General features: G+C 44.5%; 1 protein-coding gene and 1 long non-coding RNA gene across 2 annotated transcripts in view; both read right to left on the bottom strand.

Annotated features, from left to right (window-relative positions):
• LOC135819847 (uncharacterized) overlaps positions 1–1,962 on the bottom strand; it is an 81,538-nt gene extending 79,576 nt beyond the window's left edge. The window contains exon 1 of the long non-coding RNA XR_010553995.1: positions 1,891–1,962. This is a non-coding gene — a long non-coding RNA (uncharacterized LOC135819847). The remainder of the gene's footprint in view (positions 1–1,890) is intronic.
• A 2,157-nt stretch (positions 1,963–4,119) lies between these two features.
• LOC135820192 (sushi, von Willebrand factor type A, EGF and pentraxin domain-containing protein 1-like) lies at positions 4,120–20,663 on the bottom strand. The gene is made up of 15 exons (XM_065333504.1): positions 20,611–20,663; positions 19,083–19,256; positions 17,857–18,039; positions 17,345–17,518; positions 16,767–16,943; positions 15,727–15,903; positions 14,109–14,285; positions 13,675–13,851; positions 10,230–10,406; positions 9,439–9,618; positions 8,832–9,002; positions 7,680–7,853; positions 6,964–7,137; positions 6,227–6,421; positions 4,120–5,015 (listed from the first exon to the last, which is right to left on the bottom strand). Exons 4-15 carry the CDS (start codon positions 17,466–17,468, stop codon positions 4,747–4,749), a joined length of 2,172 nt encoding a protein of 723 aa, XP_065189576.1. The 5' UTR covers positions 17,469–17,518; positions 17,857–18,039; positions 19,083–19,256; positions 20,611–20,663; the 3' UTR covers positions 4,120–4,746.
• Between the last annotated feature and the right edge of the window lie 1,479 nt (positions 20,664–22,142).

Raw genomic sequence — 22,142 nt, 5'->3', positions numbered from 1 at the left:
CGATAGCAAAGTTAGAGAGGTGCTGTTGGAACCCTCGTTCAAGGACGGCTGCAAAGTGATCTACTGCGGCGTCAACAGTTGGAGAGCCTTCTGGTTGCAGAAACGACCAGTCGTGGCAGGAGAAATCAGCGTTCATAGAGTCCCAGCACTGAGAGGGAACTCGACGGAAGCGATATGGGAACGGTTTGCGAGAAGGAAGTGGCAGGTCTGGATCCGAGGGCAATGAGACGGCGAACTGGCATGAAACCATGAGATGGTCCGAGGAGCCAAGAGCGCAAGCTGTGTGAACGTCCGTCGCCAGCAGGGGTTGGTTCGTGAAGACAAGGTCTAGACATGACTGTGTTCCGGAAGATGTTGTGTGCGTTGGACTCTGCACCAGCTGATCCAAACCGAAGCAGGTAAGGGTGCGAAAAAGTGCCGCCCCAGCAGGACACGTTAAATCCGATGGGCACCACCGTTTGTGCTTACTGTTGAAGTCCCAAGCCATTATGACATGGTACGATGACATGGGAACGGTTACCAAAGCACTAGCTAGCATATCACAGAAGTGGTCTATTTCCGTGGTTTTGACTGAGGGCGGACGGTAGGTACAGCAGACGAGGATGGGTGTCGGGGAGCCTAAGATTGGGTGAAGCTCAACCCATACGGATTCACAGGTCGGACGAGCAAGGTCGTCGCGAACTTGGACTCTTCGGAAGCGATTTTGCCGGACAAGAATCGCAACTCCACCATATCCTCTGGTTGCCGTACCGGATTTGTTATCATGAGGTGGTCGGTCGCGACGAAATGTGGTATAACCGGAGATGGTGAGCGCTATGCTTGGATTTAGCCATGTTTCATTTAGACAGATGACATCAGGTTTGTTGAAATCAGCAATGACAGACAGTTCGGCAGATTTGTTAACGATTGAGCGGCAATTTACGGAAAGCAAGGTCAGTTTACCCTGGCAAGGGGGGAAGTAGGGCCGAGCCAGTGGATTCAGCTGTGGTCGCGCCATCATGCTGAGCCTGAGGAGAGGACGTTGTTTGCCTGGTTGGCATTGCTGGTGTCAAAACTGTCCGCGGCAAAACGCCAGGGCCTAACCGTGTGCGAAAGAGCATCCGGCCAGAACCCTTTGTCACCGACTGTGTTCTCATCAGCTGCCTCGACGGTCACCCGTGCGTAGGCAGTTCTGAAGTGCTTGGATTGCCAAGTAACTTGTGGTGTTAGTGGACATAATAGCGTAAATTGGTCGTTTTCGTTTACTATAAATTAATAATTGACTCTCTAACCGAGTCTTTTTCCCTTATCTTCATTCTTCATACAGGCAAAACCTGATTGTCAATGTTTATGGACTATAAGTCACTGTAAGTTTCGAGTGTTGAACGACAACGTTTTCGGATCTTTATCCATTGTTATCTTCACTACTGAATTATCTTTCCATTTTGTTATTGCACATTTCATGCATCGATTGACCGTTTATTATAATAGTCACCTGTCCATCCAACTGGTTTTTCTTACTGCGACTCTAAGATTGTTGTCTTCTCGTCGTTTTGTTTAAAGAATTTTTGATATTGGTGCACATTTGCAGTGAGAAAAGGCGCGGTTTATGACTACAATGTAACGGCATGATGATGATCCCTTTTTAGAAACACGCCACTCTAAATGATGATTCATTACAGCAGCCAGTAAATTACACTTTAGCGCTAAAGGAAAATAGTCGAGGGGTAACATAACTCGCCCGGATTCCTCTTGGTGTTCGGAACTCATCTTCATCCTACTCTGTTATTTCGTAAACGTTCGGTCTTACTAGCTCTCGCTATCCGAGTTATCTTTCACTCCATCTCTTTCCTTCCACATTGTAAGACATCTCTCCGGTACATCAATGAGAAAACCAACGTTACCGCTTACCTTGAGCACCTCGGGTCGGCTGCAGAAGAATTCCTACGTTCCAGATGAGATGGAATAGAGATCTGACTTTTGAGAATGATCAAGTTTGCGAACGGCTTTTAAAAGAGTACTTGCAACAGGGTTGACCTCTGTGCACATCCATCGTTGGAACAGTGTTCACCGAGGGTTAAGCGCACACAGTGCATGTCAACCAGGTCATATCTGTGACAAACCCGGAACCGTTCCAGCTGTGACGGACATTCTCACGCCCCAATCATCGCCAGGTGGAAAGAACAAGAAAATGATAAGTACAATGTGGCAATCAGAGAAAGGAGATTGCAGAGCAAACTAGGGTACCCCGTGGGAATGCACTAGCAAAACAACAAATACTGCTACTCATTCATACTGTCATCTGGAACACAGTCACGGTTCGAATGGCAGTGACACGGCCGGTGCTGGAGTACTAGTATGGGCTTTGAGTTCTCAAGGATTTCGACATTGCACTGTGGAGCCGGCCTTCATCTGACCACTGCTATAGTATGCTGCAACTTGCCGATAATCTCGTTCAGGGGAGGGGGGGGGGGGAGGTGGCGCAAAAGCAGTGCCCATTTAGTACTAAAAACTAATGAAACTTGTTTCGGGCCAGGCACTCTGGGTTTTGTCTGCAGCCAATGGGTGAACAGCAGCACAAAGAGGGGAACGTAAACCGTGCATTTGTGAAAGCGAGAGGAATCACGATTGTTTTAGGGTAACCATAATACAAGTATATATATAGCCTACTCTCTAGTAGTGGTGAGGAAAAGCAAAGCACAGTAACCTGGTTCTCTTCTGAGTAAGATGATGAAGAGCATACCTACTTGCAAGTTTCCGTCACAGAACGCCCCATGCTGTTGACCAATCGCCAGACCGGTTCACTGTAGGCTGGAACTGTTTCACTTATAATGTTGCTATATCATGCACGAGCCTAGTTCCATTGTATGACCAGACAGCCAACAGTAAAACTGCCATGACCTTTGAAAATATTTAGAACTCTATAAGGCAAATGCTTCTGGCACCCCAGGTGCTATCATTCTTGGCACAGCTGTATACCTACGATTGTAAGGAGCGGATGTTTCTCACCGGCATCAAGTCTAAATATGATCACAATCAACACCAAACTGTGCATCACAATAAAGCAGCTTTCTGCCCTTGTTTCATCTAGTTGGTGAGAATGAGCACTATTGTGTATGAGCCAGTCGGCGCAGTGACAGAATGGGAAATATTATAGGCAGGACACTTCAGTTTCAGTTTTCTTCACTAGCGCTTGTATATTATGTATGTTTCATATAGTGCAAGTGAAGCAAAAGATGACCCTAACAGTTCCTTTTCTCCATCGGAACACTCACTATAGTTTATCGCCTTGAAACACTGATCAATTCGGATCCATCAAAAATGTCAGCAGGCATAGCCAATGGTCATGGTGAAACGGAACAAACTAATGTTATCAGCAACTTTGTACATGCTAGTCAAGGACCTTCCACTTCTGCACGAGAATCGGCGGCACGACTCCCTTATAGCCGTAAGAGTAGCCCTCGTCATGTAGCGACTAATGGGCCAAAAGCATGTAAATAATGAACTCAACCAAGCACCCAAAGTTACATTAACCCTTTGCGTGCAGAGTTAACTCGCGCTTTTGAAGTGGGCTGATCCACTACGTACGAGTGAACTCGCAAAATAAATTCGCGAACTAGGCATTTAGTATGTAAACGAACTCTATCGATAGGGGTGCACCCTTTCTGGGTACCGCGAAGTGCACGTTTTGCAATATTATTGGCTCAAAGGTCCGGGCCTAGAACTCCTGCTGGTGCCCAATCCAGTCTGGCGTCCAACAATTACGCAGTCTTGGTCCTAGCTTGCTTCACGTCTATGGTAATGACGCATGGGTGTTTTTCATTGCAATTTGTCTAGCGCCGCTTATCCGCCCCAGTGTAGCTCATGCTAAACTCCTCAATCTGAGCAAAGCACAGCTACTGACGTGATACAATCAGCGCTAGTCGAAAAGATTTTGCGGAGAAGCTGACCTAGTGGTGGGACAAAGCAGATGCCTAGCTTGTCAACGTACAAGCTAGGCATCTGCTTTGTCCCCCCCCCCTCTCCTATCCCAAACCCTAATCTATGTAGTTTGGAAGCAATCAGCTTTGAGTTAGATTAAAGAATGGTTTAGAAACGGATAGATGGCCATGACAATCGTATGTAGCAACGTGGATACAGAGGCAAATATCACGATAAAACAAGAACTGGGTGCATGGTGAAAGGCGATTCTTATCTTTAAATTCAATAGAAAATGTTCGAAGAAAAATTGATTTTGTTGAAACTATTGCCAAAGCGTTCCGTGCGTAAACAAGAATACGATCTTTCGTTCAATCATAGCCAACTCATCAGGCCCACACCGCGTGGAAGAAGAAGACTACGATGGGCGTAAGCCCCCTAACTCATATCCCTGCTCATCGTACTGTTCAGAATTGAACGCAATAACTTGTGAGCTACGAGTGACCAACAAATGCGGCACTTACGAAATATAACGGCTGTAGATTGAGTACAAATTGAGCACAAAATGGATGTGTTTCTTTGCCCAAAATTATTCAAAAAGTCTGGTTTTATCTTTATTTCTGAAAAGTACATAATGTTCGGGATCGTGTGAAATTTAATTGATCATTAAAAGATCTTGTGAGAAATTTGAGATCTGTTAAATCCTTGCCTTCACTACTTTTCCCCGGGCTTAGTTTTGCATGTAGGAGTTACCATAACCGCTGCCAAAAATATAAAATCAAAGAAAACAAAGAATAGGTGTACGTCGTTTAAATCAGTGGAAGTGAGAGAAGCATTAATGATGGTGGCTCAAATTTGCCCCAAAGACGCATACTGTGGCTCTAGGTTTGGTTCGATCGTGGTCACGTCCATCTGGTACACATCACTCCTGGTCAACGTGTTAGTAAATAGAGCAGATTGCTGGACGGTGTTATCAGTGACGGTGATCCGCCGACTCCTGCGTCGGGAACGCGCAATGTAACTTACAATCAAGGCACTGGGTGTTAGCAAACCGATACAGAAGCCAATGACACCTGCAATGATATTTGAGGACGATGAAGATGCCTCTGCTTGTTCACCTGTATCACAAACAAAGAGCGTCAAATCAGAGCTTGATATTACATACAAAATCCAAAGTTGATTAATCAACTTTTGATTTAAATTACAGCAAATCGGAGACTAGCTAGTAGCAATCGCGTGACTCTTCTGACGAATTTCTCCATTTGCTTGGCGACAATACAATCAGTTCTGTTTTGTTAATCTTGGCCTTTGGTCATCACACTATGCTTGCCTGCGAACACAGGGTGCCAGGTTCAAGTCCTGCTTGGGAGCGGAAGGATTTTGTCCAGCCGTGCTTAGAACCACAGTCAATTAGGACCTCGTGACCCGGCACGAGGCAAGTTTGGATGCAACGAATAGGAAGTTTGGTCTTTGACCACTTTTGGTGGTCGGTCTAAGCTACTGACCTTACATCGCTTCTACCACTGAATACATATTCCCCATCTTCCTTCTGGGGATTTCTGGAAAATAATTTTTTTGATCGGAGAAAGTCGTCTAAGGTGAGACAATGGTAGCTTAATGGAGTTTTGTTCGTAGTTTGTTCGTGTACGCTGTGGCATGACTCTTTTTAGACTTGTAAATAATGTGATACTTTGGCTAGATTTTTGTCGGGCATACCAGTTTCAAGGTTTAATTCAGAATCCTTTTTTTCAAGGGCTTTACACAGTTCATCAACACTCCAAACGAAACCTGCCTGAAATGATTGAGCGAAATCGGGGAGATCGACTTTCACAGATACCTTGGTGTTCCCAGGCATGCTGTAGAACTGCTCACCCACCAACGTCGGCTAATGACGCGCGACTAGCACAACATAGTTAGGTGGAACAGGACATGGTGTCAGTTCAATTTTCGACTGGTTCCCGGCATATGCATTCTGTAAATACATGAATATCGTACATCTCCTTGTAACAGCCACTCGTCAATGCAATCAGGGACAACCTCAAAATGATATGCATCAACTCTGGATGCACGTTGGTACGCCATTTATATGTGGTTTGCTGGATATTCGAACAGGTAGAGATTGCTGCATGTAGTCATTCGTACGTTGCACCGAACAAAGTGAGCTGGCCTGCCGTTTTTATCGCCGTACAATTCCCTTCCAACGTACAATTCCCTTCCAACGTACAACCAATATGCTTTAGAGTAAAAGGTTTTCATGCATTTTCCATGTCGCCTTTTCGACTCATCCAGACCAAGCATTACAGATGGACTACAAGTCATCGTGGCTCACCAGTACTATGTTTAGTGAAGCAGCATGGAACGGACTGAGACCAACGTCCGTTTTTCAAGCAGGCTGTGTGCATTGAATCAGTTGTCATGTATCCGTCAGAACAAGAATATTCGCGGGAGGACCCAACATCTAGGCTTCCATTGTCTATGAATCCATTGGCCGGTGCCAGCAAATACGGGCAGGTTGTTGTTTTCTCTGTGAGGCAAGGGCAGTATGGCAAAGACAAAGAAGTCTGGAAACATTCAAGAAGCGAACACTCTGGAGTAGGAGAAAAACATTGTTCAATGGGTGCACCACCAGCAACACGGTCCACAAGCATCCACTCCATCCGCACATTTAGTTTTCGCCAGTCGGGAGTCAGGTGAGTACATGTTGGTTGATTGGCACCATGTTACAAGGTGGAGGACGCACTGTGTTGAAACCTGTGCGTCTTCCACCTTTGTAACATGCTGTCAACTACCGACCATGTTTTAAACCAAACAAGGCTATGAAGTCGAGACCTTAGGTCGGCGGAGCCACCGCGGCCACAATTCAGGTTGTGCGTGCTTCCCCTAGCTGCATCTCATGTTTGGCATTTAAGTGGTCTTTGTTAAAAAAAGAAAAAAGAAAAAGGCCTACCTAATAGGTCAGTGTACGTGTACTGGGAATTCACTTCTCGCACCAATACCAGACCTAGCATCCAGACACAAAATGAATCTATTATAATTATTTCACCCACACCAACACGGCCATCTTACCAATACAATGAGGTGTACCATCGGACCAAGTGCCAGTTTCCATACACACTGTTGCTGGATTACCTACAAGATTGAACCCGGTGTCACATGTGAATCTTCGCACGGTAAACACCTCGGTATCACCAGTGGAGACTGCTCCATTTGCAGGCGCATTGACGTTGGGGCACATCACTCCTGCGACAAACAAGAACGAAGAACGTTAACGTTGTGACATTATCGCATACGGCGATTGACTGTACTCTCAGGCGAACAATAGTGGCCCTGCTATGGCTACATTTTCCTTGACCAACCAGATGCAGCAGTAGAGATTAAGCTTGCTACAAAAGTTATGAACCCCACCGAAACTGCAGAATACGTCATTTCATAGCCTCTAGGGAGCCACAGAACCGAATGCCAAAGTCAAAGGAGCATGTTTTCTCCGCCCGCAGTAACCGGAAGTACTGTGATGGTTTGTATTAAATCATTTTTACATTTCACAATTGTACGTAGTATTATGTACATATACTTTCCAGAATTTATCATGAGACACGGCTATCCAATGGAAGAACAACGTTGTCAGCTTTTATCGCTAGAGTATCACGTAGCCGATCGGGTACAAGGCGGGTCCTATAGCGTAGCTGATAAATTGTGAGAAAATATGTGAAAAGTGTGAACCTGTCGCAATAATTATTATGTCCAGCACGACCAATCCGAGTCACATACGGCTGCATACTTACGATCACAATTGGGTGTGGGGGAGGACCAGACTCCTCCATGATTACAAGTGGCAGAGGAAAAGCCTATCAGTGTGTAACCATGGGAACATATGAATGAAGCCGTTGCGCCAACAGTGTAGCCAGTCAGAAACACCATGCCATTGGTGGGGCCTGCCACCGTGCTGCAATCTCTTGCTGCAAAAAGCAATGCCCGAATAATGCACACAAAATTTAGTAATTGTTTTAGTAAAATTTAGTACTTCGAAGTATGTGTAAGAGGCATCAGTCTTTGCGACACCTGTGTCTACTTCTGGCACATTTCAAAGACCTGAACTCCCATCAAGAAACAGTAAACACGATGCGTGCACTTTAGCTGGCATATGTAGCACGGAGGCCACCATTTTCCTGCGCACTTTGGCCGCACGAATTCAACACCGTAACCGTGACGTTTAGCGCATAACTATAACGGTTCGAGCGAACCAAAGAGATCAGTAGTCCATACTTGGAAACGTGTTTTTATTAACCGTATAAAATGATGACGCAAAAAAAGAGAATGCACTCAAGCATTGCAACCAGGAGGCAAAAAATGAACTCAGTCCCTAGCTAAGACTCAATGAGGTTGTGTGCTTGTCCAAATTGCAAAAGGATCCAAGCAAAACTCCAACAAACCTCCCATCAACACAAGGGCAGCCAGAAACCAAAAAGGAGAGTAATAGTAATCCCTACTGCTCTCTAGGGAAACACCTGCCAAACGGTACCAACCAAAGTGAGTGTATTACCTAATGACTTAGGGCGCGTTCAAATTGTCTTCATCAACTGTTCCAACAAATTTTATAAGGAGATTAGTTGAAGTGTCCCATTAGAACGGTTTCTATCATTTTAGAGTTTTTCAGTGGAATTGTTATGGCGATGATGACGTCCGATCAGATAGACCATCTCCACATACTACTTGACGTAGCTATTCCAAACTCTTCGAAACTAATCCACCTTCCCATCGGATGAGTTTCGAAGAGTTTCGAGGAGTTTCGAGGAGCTTCGTTTTTCTGAAGAGGCCAATAAGGCCACCTCTTCAGAAAAACGAAGCTCCTCGAAAAGTCAAAGAGTGACAATTCAAACGCGCCCTAAATAAATCAGGTATTGGGAGAGTATAAACACAGCAAAACAACCCCTTACCAGAGCACATAATCTGACTCCATTTTCCGGTAGATGTACAGCTGATGTGGCCACTGCCACTATGTCCAGTGTTGCAATGTACGAACACGCTGTCACCGTATACGTAGGGCCGCGTCAGGTTAGCCCTGACAACGGCATTAGTGATATTGGGTGGCTTAGGGCATGGCTGAACTGTGAAGCGACAACAACATTCATAGAAGAATTTTACTGTGCACGTTTAAGTCGGAACAAATCAACGTCAAGAAATGATGGCATGAAAATCATATGCTCTAGTGGTGTCAGAAACCGACCTTGTTATAAAAGGTCAGCTATACTTATACTCTCACAGTGTGATCACGTCAGCTACATACCATAATTGCTTGGTTGTAGTGCTTGGAATAGTGGAGGAAATTTACGAGACAGTAGTATTCATTAGGTTGAGGAAATTGCAAACTTGCAATGTCTGAGGACGAAATGTGCAAAGGATTGAATTGTTCTATTTGTACTGTGCAGTTGATGCAAATGCTGTCCAAATGTAAAGTTCAGAAATGTGAACCTGTGAAAATTCTACGGGATACGTCTAGAAGTAGTCATCATGATTCGGTCAATCAATCAATATTTCACTTACGAACGCAAGTCGCACTAGTCGTTGACCAGGTTTTGTCTGCTTGACACACAATCACTCGATCAGATCCATGAAGTATATATCCCTCATCACAGCCCAACATACGTGTAGAGCCCAGAGAGTTCTGTTGTCCAGCCAGGAAACCGTTGGTTGGAGTAGACGGAAGGTTGTCGCATTTGATCTCTGGTAAGGTACAGTAAATGCAAAATGAATGTGACGGCGTTGCAGTCTTGGTCATACGATGAACTTGGAAGAGCACATGAGTGCATATGAATGGACATAATAACGCGAACTGGAAAATCACAATCATGTTTATTGTATCTTCTTATGTATTTGAAGAATGAAAAGGATCCCTGTGGACTTTGATTAAGCGTGATTAATTGAAGACGTTCTTGCTTTGTCCCTGCGAATTACATCACTTAAAGTAAAATCAAACAACATACACCAATAACTGTAAGGAAAAAAATTGGAGGCCTATCCAAATTCGAAGAAAAGGTGTCAGCACCGACGCAATCCACACAATCAAGTAAGCCTATTTAGTAACGGAACGTTGTCGTTCCCTTCTCATCATGGGTTAATACAGGGAATGATCAAAAATGTCAAATACAGCAACTGTCGTCGCGTATACTGGAATTGTACTATTATTTCTTCAATTGCGACTCTTTGATTCATCGTATCTTTTCTGTAATGATATGCTCAGCAAGGGGATTTTAGTGGATTAAAAAGAGATTTCAATTTCTCGGGTGTCTAAACAAATATGCACTTGCCGGTGAAGGCATAGTGGAGCAACATACCTTTGCATGTGGGAGACGAGACTGACCAGTTGCCGTCGGATTGACATACAGTAGACTTTGCACCGTAAATTTCATAGCCAGGACTGCACGAGTACTCTCGCGTGCTGAAGAACACAGCATGACCACTGGAGACATTGCCATTTGTTGGAGGAGTGAGCGGGGACAAGCACCTTATTCCTGAAAAAGAATTTGGGGAGTGGATGATAGGTTTGAGGGTAACGAATACTATAATGAGCACATTGAATATTGACGGCTCAAGACTCTGGCGATTGCCTAGTGCACTTTCTCAATGCGTATCCCCTATGTAAATTCGGTGACTATTACTGGCTGATCCCTATAATTATGCTCATTTCGTTTCAACCGAATTATTTTTGGTGTGGCTCAAGACTCCAGAAGTCAACTTTTGATAAGAAAGGCCTTAAACACGAAGTACCTTTATCCACTCCCCGGGGGTACACCTTAACAATTTCCACTGAAATTATAACGTCTTCCATAGGGACATAGCTAGGAAATGGAGATGGACGAAGAATATGAGCGTGGCAGGGGATGGGTAAGAGATAACAATCAGAGGAACCACAACAGCGGTTGGTTTGTTTACCTTTGGCCATAGTATGTGAGCCGCAATCAGCGAAAACGACCCTTAGAGATTTCGTAATTTTTTCGAGAAAAAGGTCAATTTGTGACGTTGAACGATTTTTTGATCGCGCTGCAAACAGCGCGACGACTTCTTGAACTCCTTGCTCGAAGTAATTATTTATTTTGAAGTTAGTTGAAGTGGTGTCGAGTGGCGACTCCAGTGTTCCTTGATCTTGCTGCGATGGCTGCGGACGCCAGAGCTGTTCGCAGAGGTTACACGGCAGTCATTGTCTACAGCTAGCTCGAGCCTGGTGGGGATCCGGGAGTGGATGCTGAAGTAGCCGCTGAAGTTCAGAATAAGGATGAGACGTTCTTTGGTTCCGACATCCATGTCGACAGCGAGGCGGAATCGCAGCCGTCATCTCCTGCTGCGATGCGGCTCAAGGTGGCCGATGACTCGTCAGAGTCGGAAGATGAGGAGTCGTCACCTGAGATAAATTCTGAGTTTGGGGCTAGTGACGGCAGCGACGTCGTGTCTTCAGCTGCGGAGCAAGAAATGGAAGACGAGATTACGGAACGACTCCACGCAGGATGCAGCTGCGAATATGTAGATCATTTCTCCGCACTCATCAGCTATTCTTTGTCATTATAGCTGCTTACTGCACTATTTCAAAAAAGTATTCAAGCTGCCCACCCACCTTCGAATGCTGAATATTCATTGTACACATACATCGTATACATACATTGCACCAATTTGGGGTACACCTTGTATATTGGTGTATACACCCGTTTTGAATCGGAATATTGAACTTTTTCTTGGCTGAGGTCCTTCAGAAGATATGGTTCAACAAATTTCTAACCAAAAAGGAATTTTGAAAATGTTGACCCTAAGGGCTGTTTTCGCTGGTTGAGGCCCATGTGTTAAAAGTTCCTAAACCAGTATACAGTTACAGATGCGTACAAGGCAGAGTACAGGTGAAGGAGGTTGGCACTGCAATGGTTTGAGCTACATTCTTTGTTGTTGGTACTCTGATTATCCGTGTTATCCGTATTCACATGGCCTTTGCCATTCATTCAGTATATTAATGTCATCAATAATGATATTGTAAGAAAGGGTTTGCTCCCCACACCGGTGCTCGCGCTATTCCGCCGACTTTACTTGACACTTGACTGACTCACGACTGCCATCCAGAGCACACGAGAAGTCCATCGAACCTTCAACTCGGCAAACCTGCAAGAAAGCACCACTCCCTGCTCAATACACAGTGTTTCGGGGAATTCACCCCTCATCAGTTGAGCTTGAGTAGGCTGAGGAAGATTGTGCCTGAACAGCACCACTTATATAGTGCTCTCCAGGCACAAACATCACCAGGGATACAAACTTACAGAAACGCTCCGTTTCCAGCGCGACAAACACCTCGTGAACACCAGATAGCAGCGTGAGTCAGTGTCGCTCCTGGACGGTGAGACAGACGTCGAGGACCCTTGGTCATTCGCAACGCTGTCACCTCCAAACCAACTAGTCGCAAGCCGAAACACTGTGTATTGAGCAGGGAGTGGTGCTTTCTTGCAGGTTTGCCGAGTCGAAGGTTCGATGGACTTCTCGTGTGCTCTGGATGGCAGTCGTGAGTCAGTCAAGTGTCAAGTAAAGTCGGCGGAATAGCGCGAGCACCGGTGTGGGGAGCAAACCCTTTCTTACAAGTCATCGCCGAAGTCGCAACCACTAATTCGTACTGTTGTGCCCAGCGCGGGCTTGCGACTAGTTGGTTTGGAGGTGACAGCGTTGCGAATGACCAAGGGTCCTCGACGTCTGTCTCACCGTCCAGGAGCGACACTGACTCACGCTGCTATCTGGTGTTCACGAGGTGTTTGTCGCGCTGGAAACGGAGCGTTTCTGTAAGTTTGTATCACTGGTGATGTTTGTGCCTGGAGAGCACTATATAAGTGGTGCTGTTCAGGCACAATCTTCCTCAGCCTACTCAAGCTCAACTGATGAGGGGTGAATTCCCCGAAACACTGTGTATTGAGCAGGGAGTGGTGCTTTCTTGCAGGTTTGCCGAGTCGAAGGTTCGATGGACTTCTCGTGTGCTCTGGATGGCAGTCGTGAGTCAGTCAAGTGTCAAGTAAAGTCGGCGGAATAGCGCGAGCACCGGTGTGGGGAGCAAACCCTTTCTTACAAGTCATCGCCGAAGTCGCAACCACTAATTCGTACTGTTGTGCCCAGCGCGGGCTTGCGACTAGTTGGTTTGGAGGTGACAGCGTTGCGAATGACCAAGGGTCCTCGACGTCTGTCTCACCGTCCAGGAGCGACACTGACTCACGCTGCTATCTGGTGTTCACGAGGTGTTTGTCGCGCTGGAAACGGAGCGTTTCTGTAAGTTTGTATCCCTGGTGATGTTTGTGCCTGGAGAGCACTATATAAGTGGTGCTGTTCAGGCACAATCTTCCTCAGCCTACTCAAGCTCAACTAATGAGGGGTGAATTCCCCGAAACACTGTGTATTGAGCAGGGAGTGGTGCTTTCTTGCAGGTTTGCCGAGTCGAAGGTTCGATGGACTTCTCGTGTGCTCTGGATGGCAGTCGTGAGTCAGTCAAGTGTCAAGTAAAGTCGGCGGAATAGCGCGAGCACCGGTGTGGGGAGCAAACCCTTTCTTACAAGTCATCGCCGAAGTCGCAACCACTAATTCGTAATAATGATATTCTTGTTTGTATTAGTTTATGTGACACCATTTTCTATTTTTTCTTTGCCTGCCTGCCTGCTGGCGGCCTTTTTTCGCATGGTTCGGTGCAAGCGAATTTGGGCGAGCCCATTGACGCGGGAGCACAAATAATAATAATAATAATAATAATAAACCAGTATAAAATCTTACGTGCACATGTCGGGGCAATTGTCCAATTCCGTGAAGGGAGACAAGTTATTGTGTTCAACCCTTGCAGTGCGAAGCCTTTATCACAGTCCACAAAGGCAACACTGCCTGGTACAAGCGGTGACTGGCTTGGCCAAATTTTGCCATTTGTAATGCTAGGAAGAGATTTGCAGGTAAGAGCTGCAGTGCACATTGGAAAAATAACGGCGGTAAGTTGTGAATGTAGCTCACCTTTTTCATTCCACTGTGGGACCTGATCAATTCAAACACAGTCATTATGGAATACGTAACTCTGACATGCTAGGCAGTATATTCCAGATCTTGAAATATATTAATGTGAAGAAACGTGTACGACAAGTTAGGTAATCAGCATTCCTAATCACTAAAACTAAATGGCCGTTAATGACAAGTGGTGGTTGCAGGTACCTCCGACATACCATTGCAGGTTGTTGTAGCATCGGACCATTGTCTATTTGCCTGGCACACGGTAGTGCTATCGCCAATCAGCTGAAATCCAGGATTGCAGGAATACGTGCGAACTGTCAGAAAATCATTTCCTCCAGGTGACAGACTCCCATTTGTAGGAGCAGTTGGGGTTGACGAACATGCTATTTCTGTTTGGGAAAATGTATGCAAGGAACCATCATGATCGAAGGAAGTAAATAAAGACCTTGTGAACCATTGTGCCTGCAAAGTATTTCTCAATATTTTTCATACCCTACGACTTTCTATTGCTGCCAGCGTGCCTATAACACTTCAATGACATCCACCGTCGCAGTTAGCGCACTGTGGTGCTTGCTCCAACTGTCACGGGGCTGTGCAATGAATGTACACTGAAAAATTAAATATATTTTTCCCATTGTTCCACTCAATCTCTGGTTGGGATTGAGAGGTATCGCAGTTCACATTTTTGACGCTAAGTGAAATGAACGATGAATGGAGCTGTAGTAAGGAAAAATTAACATTATCGGATACTGAGACAGTGAAGATTGTCAAAAAGAAGAAACACAAGGGACTCTTCGGTTCTACGTAACCATGAAACTTCTAAAATGGGAGTCTGTTGGTTTGCTCACTGGAGATGTGTTCGAGCTAGGTCTCGGGTCACTAAATTTCTCAGTAGCCGGTCAGTTTTGTGCCCTAATATCGCCCTTTCTAACTCTTAATCATCTTGTTACAGTCATGGATAGTTACTGCATAACTCGTTCTAATGTGTTTCTACCCTTTTTTTACAAATAACATTCTATATGATTTTTGTTACATTAGAAAATGAGGACATTCCCCGCGACGGTAATGATCCTAGACGTCGTTTCTCCCATTCCTTTTAGATTTCGATGTCGTTGCGTAATAATTTGCTCTCCTTCTGCGTGCTCTGTATTATCATTCCCCATTTTATTATTCATGTATCACAAACAGCTAAGCTATGGCGATGTACTCTACAAACTATTCACGTTCAGGAATACACATCATCATTTTGACATCGAACTCCATATCCTCATTATAACTCGCACACCGTGTTCCGAATGCAGCAACGAGTCGATTACGACTCCCTACATCCCGGCAATATAATGGAAAATATGAAGCTGGGCAACGACGAGGGTTTCCCCTCAGATCTTGGTTAGTAAAGCACTCGGAGGGTTATGTATTGTCGAGGGGAGAGTTTATTTATGTTTATTTATTTATTTTATGGATTCCCCAAAGGCCGAGGCCTAAGTCGAGGGGGTCTCCGTTCATGGCTTACTGAGAGTATATCTGCCAAATTATAACATCATAGATTGAGAAGAGGAAGGGTTATCACAAAATAATGCGTACTGTAGAAATCAGACATAAAATTCGTGTCATGTTACAGAAACTCTGGAAGGAATGAAACCAGCGGGTTCAAAGCGGATGTTGGCAAAGATGGTACGGATACGAGTTAATACTCGTAGCGTCTCGGTTACTCTCCCTATGATCTCGAGAAATTCAGTGATAGAACTACCCACGCTTTCACTCAACTATTTAGTTTCGATGGTGACCAATGTATTTCCAAATAAACTTGGACAACATGACGAAACTTACTGCTACATGTTGGTACTTGTCCAGACCACTGACCAGATGTCAGGCAAATGGTATTTGCGTGCCCGACCAACTCATAACCTGGCATGCAAGAGTATGTTGACACACTAAATACTGTGTTAGCTGGTGCCGTCACATGTCCATTAGTGGGATTGACTAATGATTCTGAACATGTTATTCCTGAAGAAAAAATATCACGATTACATTGAAAACAATATTTACACCATGAAGAGTAGAACTGGCAGGCCAGGTTATTGGATGTTTTTGTTCCTTGCCTCCACACTACATTGTTCAACTGCAGACATCGGCGAAGAGACACCAAAATGGGCGTCGGCTGAAACTTGCAAAACGTCATTTCTTCATGGTTGGGAGATTTACCCCAAATAGTCCACTAACACCACCAGTTACTTTACATCCAGCTTACCAGATAGCATTGCACGATAAGGAACAACAGTACATGTACTGACGGTCTCCGCATCACTGGCAATCAGGTCTAGCATATCTTGGATGCGCAGTCTAACAGCCTTCCAGGCTGGAAGGTTCTAAGTTGGGAATAACAAAGGAGGGGAAGGTCAGCGCAACCAAGACAAGGACGAGCTGAAAGTCTCAGTTGCGAAGAATATTGGCGGATGTAGATGTGTGTTGAAGATCACACTGACAAGACAATCAGAGAAACCCCTTCCGAATATTTTCAAACAAAGGGACGGTTGAAATGTTTTACTTCGATGGCAATGAACAAAGCTAATGTTCCTCGTATGGACCTGGATCTTGTGGAACCAGCTATGCCGTGTAACCACGTGTTTGATTCTACAAGCAATGGCTACCTGCTCCTCACCCTCTAACGCCTTATCTATCGTATCACAAGTTGGGAACACTGCTCGAATTCCTGTAGATTCCACGCAGCCACCCACCATGTCAGACATCTATGTCCAAATACAGCAAGCTGAGCACTATGCGTGTTATAAATTCATGGTCATGTAAGCTCAGACACGACATGGAGAACACGGGTTTTCAGTCAAACTGCCTCGATTTCAAGCCCTTACGTTTGCAGGTAGGAGTTGGACCGGACCACGCACCAGTTGAAAGACAAATAGTATGGGAGCTTCCTTGCAGTTTATATCCATCATTACAGGTGTATTGTCTTGAGATGAATACGTCATTTGTTCCTGACGTAACATTTCCATCAGTTGGTGCAGGAACAGTCATTGGGCATTGTATACCTGCAGAGAAAGAGATGCTCAATGTGTGCCATTGTTCGTATCAGCAGACCAAAGTCACTATAGACCAATCTGTTTCTGATGTACACTTGAATTTGCGTTGGGAGACTATCAGATTTATGTAGTATTGCTACTCAAAGAACGCCGGTTCCCGGCGATCAAAAGATCCAAAATTACTCGGAATATTGGATGGAAGAATTCAACGTTAGCACATGATACAATCACGGGCAAAAATCAGTATTGCTGTTATTTGACGTGCTTTTTTACAACACTTGCGGAAAAAATATTATAATATTTTGTTTTAGGTGTAAGGTCTGAGGCATCTTACACATCACATAGTTTTCATACTAGAGCTCTCTGAAAAGCAAGAACACAGAAGGCAGGGAATCTGGTCAGACACTTACGCTGGCAAATTGGCGGTGAAGTCGACCAAGCTCCATTACGAAGGCAAACAGATGCGCTACTACCGACTAAAGTGTATCCCGAGTTGCAGGTGAAAATTGTCGCGCCATAAATCTCCAAGGACATACTAACAATAGCCCCATTAGAAGGAGCATGTTGACTGCTACATACCACACCTGAAGACAAAAACAGGAGGTAGAACAACTTCAACGACAACACACTGTAAAAGTGTTATAATAGACACAGCATGAAAGGGGTACTAAGGCACTCAGTGATCTGCTATCTAGCTTCAACACATCTACAAAAGGCAAACCAACAACGTCCCGACTTGGAAGGCCCATTTGCCGAGCGCTCCAATGAGTGGAGGTGGAGCGCAACGAAGATGTCCACGAGCTTTGTCTCCGGGCAACAAAGAATGTCTAATGTTACATGTCAATTATTAATACTCTTCAGTCGTTCGGATAGCATGGTGAAAGAAGTATGCACAGAAAAAAGTATAGAATAGTTTACTGACGTCTGCATGTTGGTGGTGTTCCAGACCATGCTCCTGTTGTTTGACAAATAGTTGTTGTTGCGCCAGAAAGTTGATATCCGGTATTGCACGAGTATGTTCTTGTCGTGAAAGCATTTCGCCCGCCAGGAGATACGATACCATTAAATGGAGGAGGTGGATTGGCAGGACATTGCGTTGATGTTGCTTGAAATACAGCAACCAGAGGTACATACAGTATACAGAACACGAGGCATTTAGATTTTAACTTGTCTTAGCAATGATTAATCGTTAATGGACATCCGGACTCACGCGAAGTATTCACCCCCGTGGTGTAGTTGGACACTAATAATTATACTATAATACTAATTATACTATGAAGAAAGATCGAACTCTACAGTGTACACAATTGATCTCAATAGTCAAGTGGTGTGCTTCATTGTCCGAAAGGTGCTCAATACACATGTAAGGCAGAGCCTTGTACACAAGAGAGAGAGACTGGAAGCTTTGTCACAACTCTGAGTTTCAATTGTTCTGAATATAAATTCGTTTTACTTATCAAAAAGGTTTTGATGATTCTTGGTTCAGTGGTATTCGTTCTGCAAATAGTTTCGAGCAGTTGAAAGTTCTACATTCGCATTCATGATTCAAATATTTGTAAACAAAAAGAAAATGTCACCGCACTTACACTCTTCCAGTAAATTCGCACTCACACACACTTGCACATTTATGTACATTGTCACACTAGTTTTAAATAGTTTTTATTGCCGGTGCAATCTTTTCCGAAGTTTGTGCTATCTTTTCTTACTCTTCTTGCACCCTCGTGACTTTTCACTCCAAGTGTATAAATCCTATTATAGTTTCATCATTCTCTGTAGTCACGAATTCCATTGATAATGGTGGCAAGAAAAATTCTGGAATACTTTATCCGTTGCTGTGACATGAGTGCACATATAGTTTTATTCATTCCAGAATTATCAAACCATTTCCCTGTTCTGTTTGCCTGCCGTCTAGTAATAGGCGTATGTTCTCTGTGTGTGTGGGGGTGGGGGTGGGTTTGGAGGGAGGGGGGGGGGGGGGTGGGGGGAGGGGGGGGGTTGGTGGTGGGGGGAGGGGGTGTACGTGTGTGTGTGTGCCTGTGTGTGTGGGGGGGGGGGGGAGGAGGCTTTGTGCTACACATCACCTGAACGCCCTTTACTTCATTCCTGATACGTAGATTGTTGTAACAAATTATTAAGTCCTAGCCTTACACACGCATGTTGGAGGCGTATTTGACCACGTTCCATTTGGAAGGCAAACAGATGCACTGCTACCGAGAAGTTTGTACCCGGAACTGCAGGTGAAAATTGTCGCGCCATTTATCTCCAAGGATACACTAGCAATAGCACCATTAGGGGGAGGATTTTGATGGCTGCATACAACACCTGAAAAGGCAAAGAAGAGTAACAGCGACACGCCTAATGCTACCAGAAACAAAGTTTTTCCATGGGCAGGGAGAGAGAGAGAGTGGCAGAGAAGGCGCCTATTAAATATGAAGAATGTGAACAGTGCGGAACATTGCGACGAGAAAGAAAAAAAGATCAGGTACAATCCAATTGAACAAGAATGCGAAGCAGCCAACAACAGCCGGAGATGACTCGTACATATTGTTTGAGATACATGTCAACAAACAATGGATCACTCGTAGTTTTGCTAAGTGATCCGAGTGATCCATTGTTTGTTGACATGTGTCATTGCTCCTCCAAGAAAATGGATGTTGAGCACTTTTTCTGCAGCTGCAGGCATAGTCTTACTGAGTATTGTTTGAGATATATTGTTTCGGAGGCGGATAATTGTCCCAATTCAAATTCTTTAGGTTTGCTGAGAGGTTTGGCAGGCACGCTTATCCGCTACTGCGTTGAGTATCCGTGTAGGGTCCTCGTACGTGAAAGTCATTCTCTCCTTTTGGTCAAATCTACCTTGATTGTGACCACAATGGCTGTGTGGCGCGCCCTCAAAATGCAGGCGAATAACATCGCCGAGCGGTTTCGAAACACAATGCAATGCCATGGTTTGATGCGCGGGACTGTCACTTGGGAGGAGGAGTTAATGACCAAAGAGTCTGTAACGCTGGCGCTGGATAATGCTGGGCCTTGGGTTGGTGTGACATCGCTGGTACATCGTGGCGCTAGATAGGAGCTTGGGTTATCGCATGTTGATGATTTCCGGGTTGAAAACGTTGAAACGTGTCCGTCTTCGAGAGTTCAGCTTGTGCTAGTCCCCTAGTACCGCTATTGAACATAAGAACTGGGACTGCGAATGCATTGTACAAACGCAGTCGCCGTTGGTCACCTTGTTTTGGACCACACGTTTTCCAATGATCGGCAAGATGCTGTTGCTAACATTAGCTGACGTTTCCTCGATGTATCTCCTGCATCTTTCAAGGGTGAACCAAATTATCTAACGGATCTACAGCTTTGTTTCTGTCTTGATGGTGTACTAGAGTTGTATATTCAGACTCGGAGTTGTTCAGGCTTCGGTGCCAAAGTTCGAGGAGTTCCGGCGCCGTGGAATCAACCTCTGTCAGGTGTTGCTGGCCGTTTTAGATGAATGCCAAGGATATGAATAGTCTTTCAGAAACTTAACGGCAGATCGCGGAACACTGGAATCAAGGCAGCTGACGTTGCAGATTGCTAGAATACAACAGCATACGAGCTGACATAATAATTATTATCACAATTCAAGTACTTCTACAGCAGTTAAACAACGTGAATTTTGATTTGTACAACTTCCCCTTACGTTTGCATATAGGTGCTGGACCGGACCATGAGCCATTTGAGAGACAGATGGTATGTGAGCTACCTTGCAACTGATAACCATCGTTGCATTTATACTTTCTGGAACTGAATACATCATCAGTGCCTGTGTAGACGGCTCCATAAGTAGGCGTGGCAACAGTCGTTGAACATGTTATACCTGTATAGGACAACAAATGAGAGTCCTCCGGCTCGGTAGAGTGCTCCAATAAAGCTATCTTACTTTAGTTTTCTGATGGTTGCGTATGGGCATGAAACTACCGGTATTAGATGCAAGGAATGATGCGTGGTGCTCTGTGTCTTGCGTATCTGTATAGGAAAGCATAGATGCCCTTGATGCCATTGTTCGAAAAAGAATGCAGTAGTTAACTATCAACCCGATTGCCTTTACTTATATCCGACGTGTATCAGCTGTCTGATGGTTGTCTTGTTGCTTTGGGAGAATGTGAAATATGCCTGAAACTTTCCTTTCTGTGTCAACTCTGATGTACATGTACGCTGGGTATGCAGTGCATGGCATACAGAATTAGTTAGCCACAGACTTACGTTGGCAAATTGGTGGTGAATTTGACCAAGTTCCATTTGGAAGACAAACAGACGCACTGCTGCCGACTACATAGTATCCTGAATAACAGGTAAAAATTGTTGCACCATTAATCTCCAAAGACGCAGTGTCAACCGAGCCATATATAGGAGCAACTTGACTGCTACAAAAAACACCTGCAAAGCATGGAAGACGAAAAAAGTTTTTAAAGATAAAGATTCAACAGGGCTATGAATATAACAAAATTTAATGATGCCGACATTATAACATAATGGACAAATTATGTAGTGTATACGAGAGTAACTCATAATCGTTTTTCCTGGATGGTCATCAGTGAATTTAAATCGAAAAATAAGGGGAAAAAACCGACAAATATAATTATGTGTTCAACTGTGCTACAATGTACTGATTGGAAGTTACAAAAATAAAAAAATATCAAAACACGTACAAGGGTGATTGTATTATCTCGTAGTACGAGAACGTTGGGAAAGAAAAGTTAGTGTACGAAAATCTAAGTGTGAGAGATGTGATTACATAAGATTAGTGATATGCGCAAGTGGAATTTTACAGCCAGTACCTTTAACTGTGACAAGCGGCTAGCACGACAAAATACACTACTCAACCAACACACAATACTCACAATAATTATTCTCTATACATACTTCGAAGTACACTTACACAGATGGAGTTTTGGTTGCTCGTGAGAGTGCTCAATGCACCAAGGTGCAGAGCCTAGTACACACAATTGAGAACCCGGATCAAGCATTCTCGCTATGGATGCCCTGATGATGCCCAATGGGCGAAATATTGGCATTAGGAAATCTATTCGATGCAGCTGAGAACCTATTATGTACGGTGTGCAATGGAGCTATTTTCCGAAGTTAATAATTATGTTATTAAATGGAAACAAAACAAACGCCAGGCTTAACGAAGTCTGAAAAGATCGATAAGATCCAGGACCTCCGCAACCC

This window comes from Sycon ciliatum, chromosome 6, assembly GCF_964019385.1.
Source record: "Sycon ciliatum chromosome 6, ocSycCili1.1, whole genome shotgun sequence".
Lineage (NCBI taxonomy): Eukaryota > Metazoa > Porifera > Calcarea > Leucosolenida > Sycettidae > Sycon > Sycon ciliatum.
This window is presented reverse-complemented; position numbering and strand designations above follow the sequence as displayed.

Bases quoted from the DNA above. Each gene is read 5' to 3' on its own strand.
- LOC135820192 (XM_065333504.1), bottom strand. From the start codon at position 17,468: ATGTCCTTGGAGATTTATGGCGCGACAATTTTCACCTGCAACTCGGGA. The intron at 9,619-10,229 runs GTATGTTGCTCC...GTACCTTACCAG, and splicing joins CTCGTCTCCCACATGCAAAG to AGATCAAATGCGACAACCTT. The intron at 6,422-6,963 runs GTAAGATGGCCG...CTTGCCTCACAG, and splicing joins TGGTACACCTCATTGTATTG to AGAAAACAACAACCTGCCCG.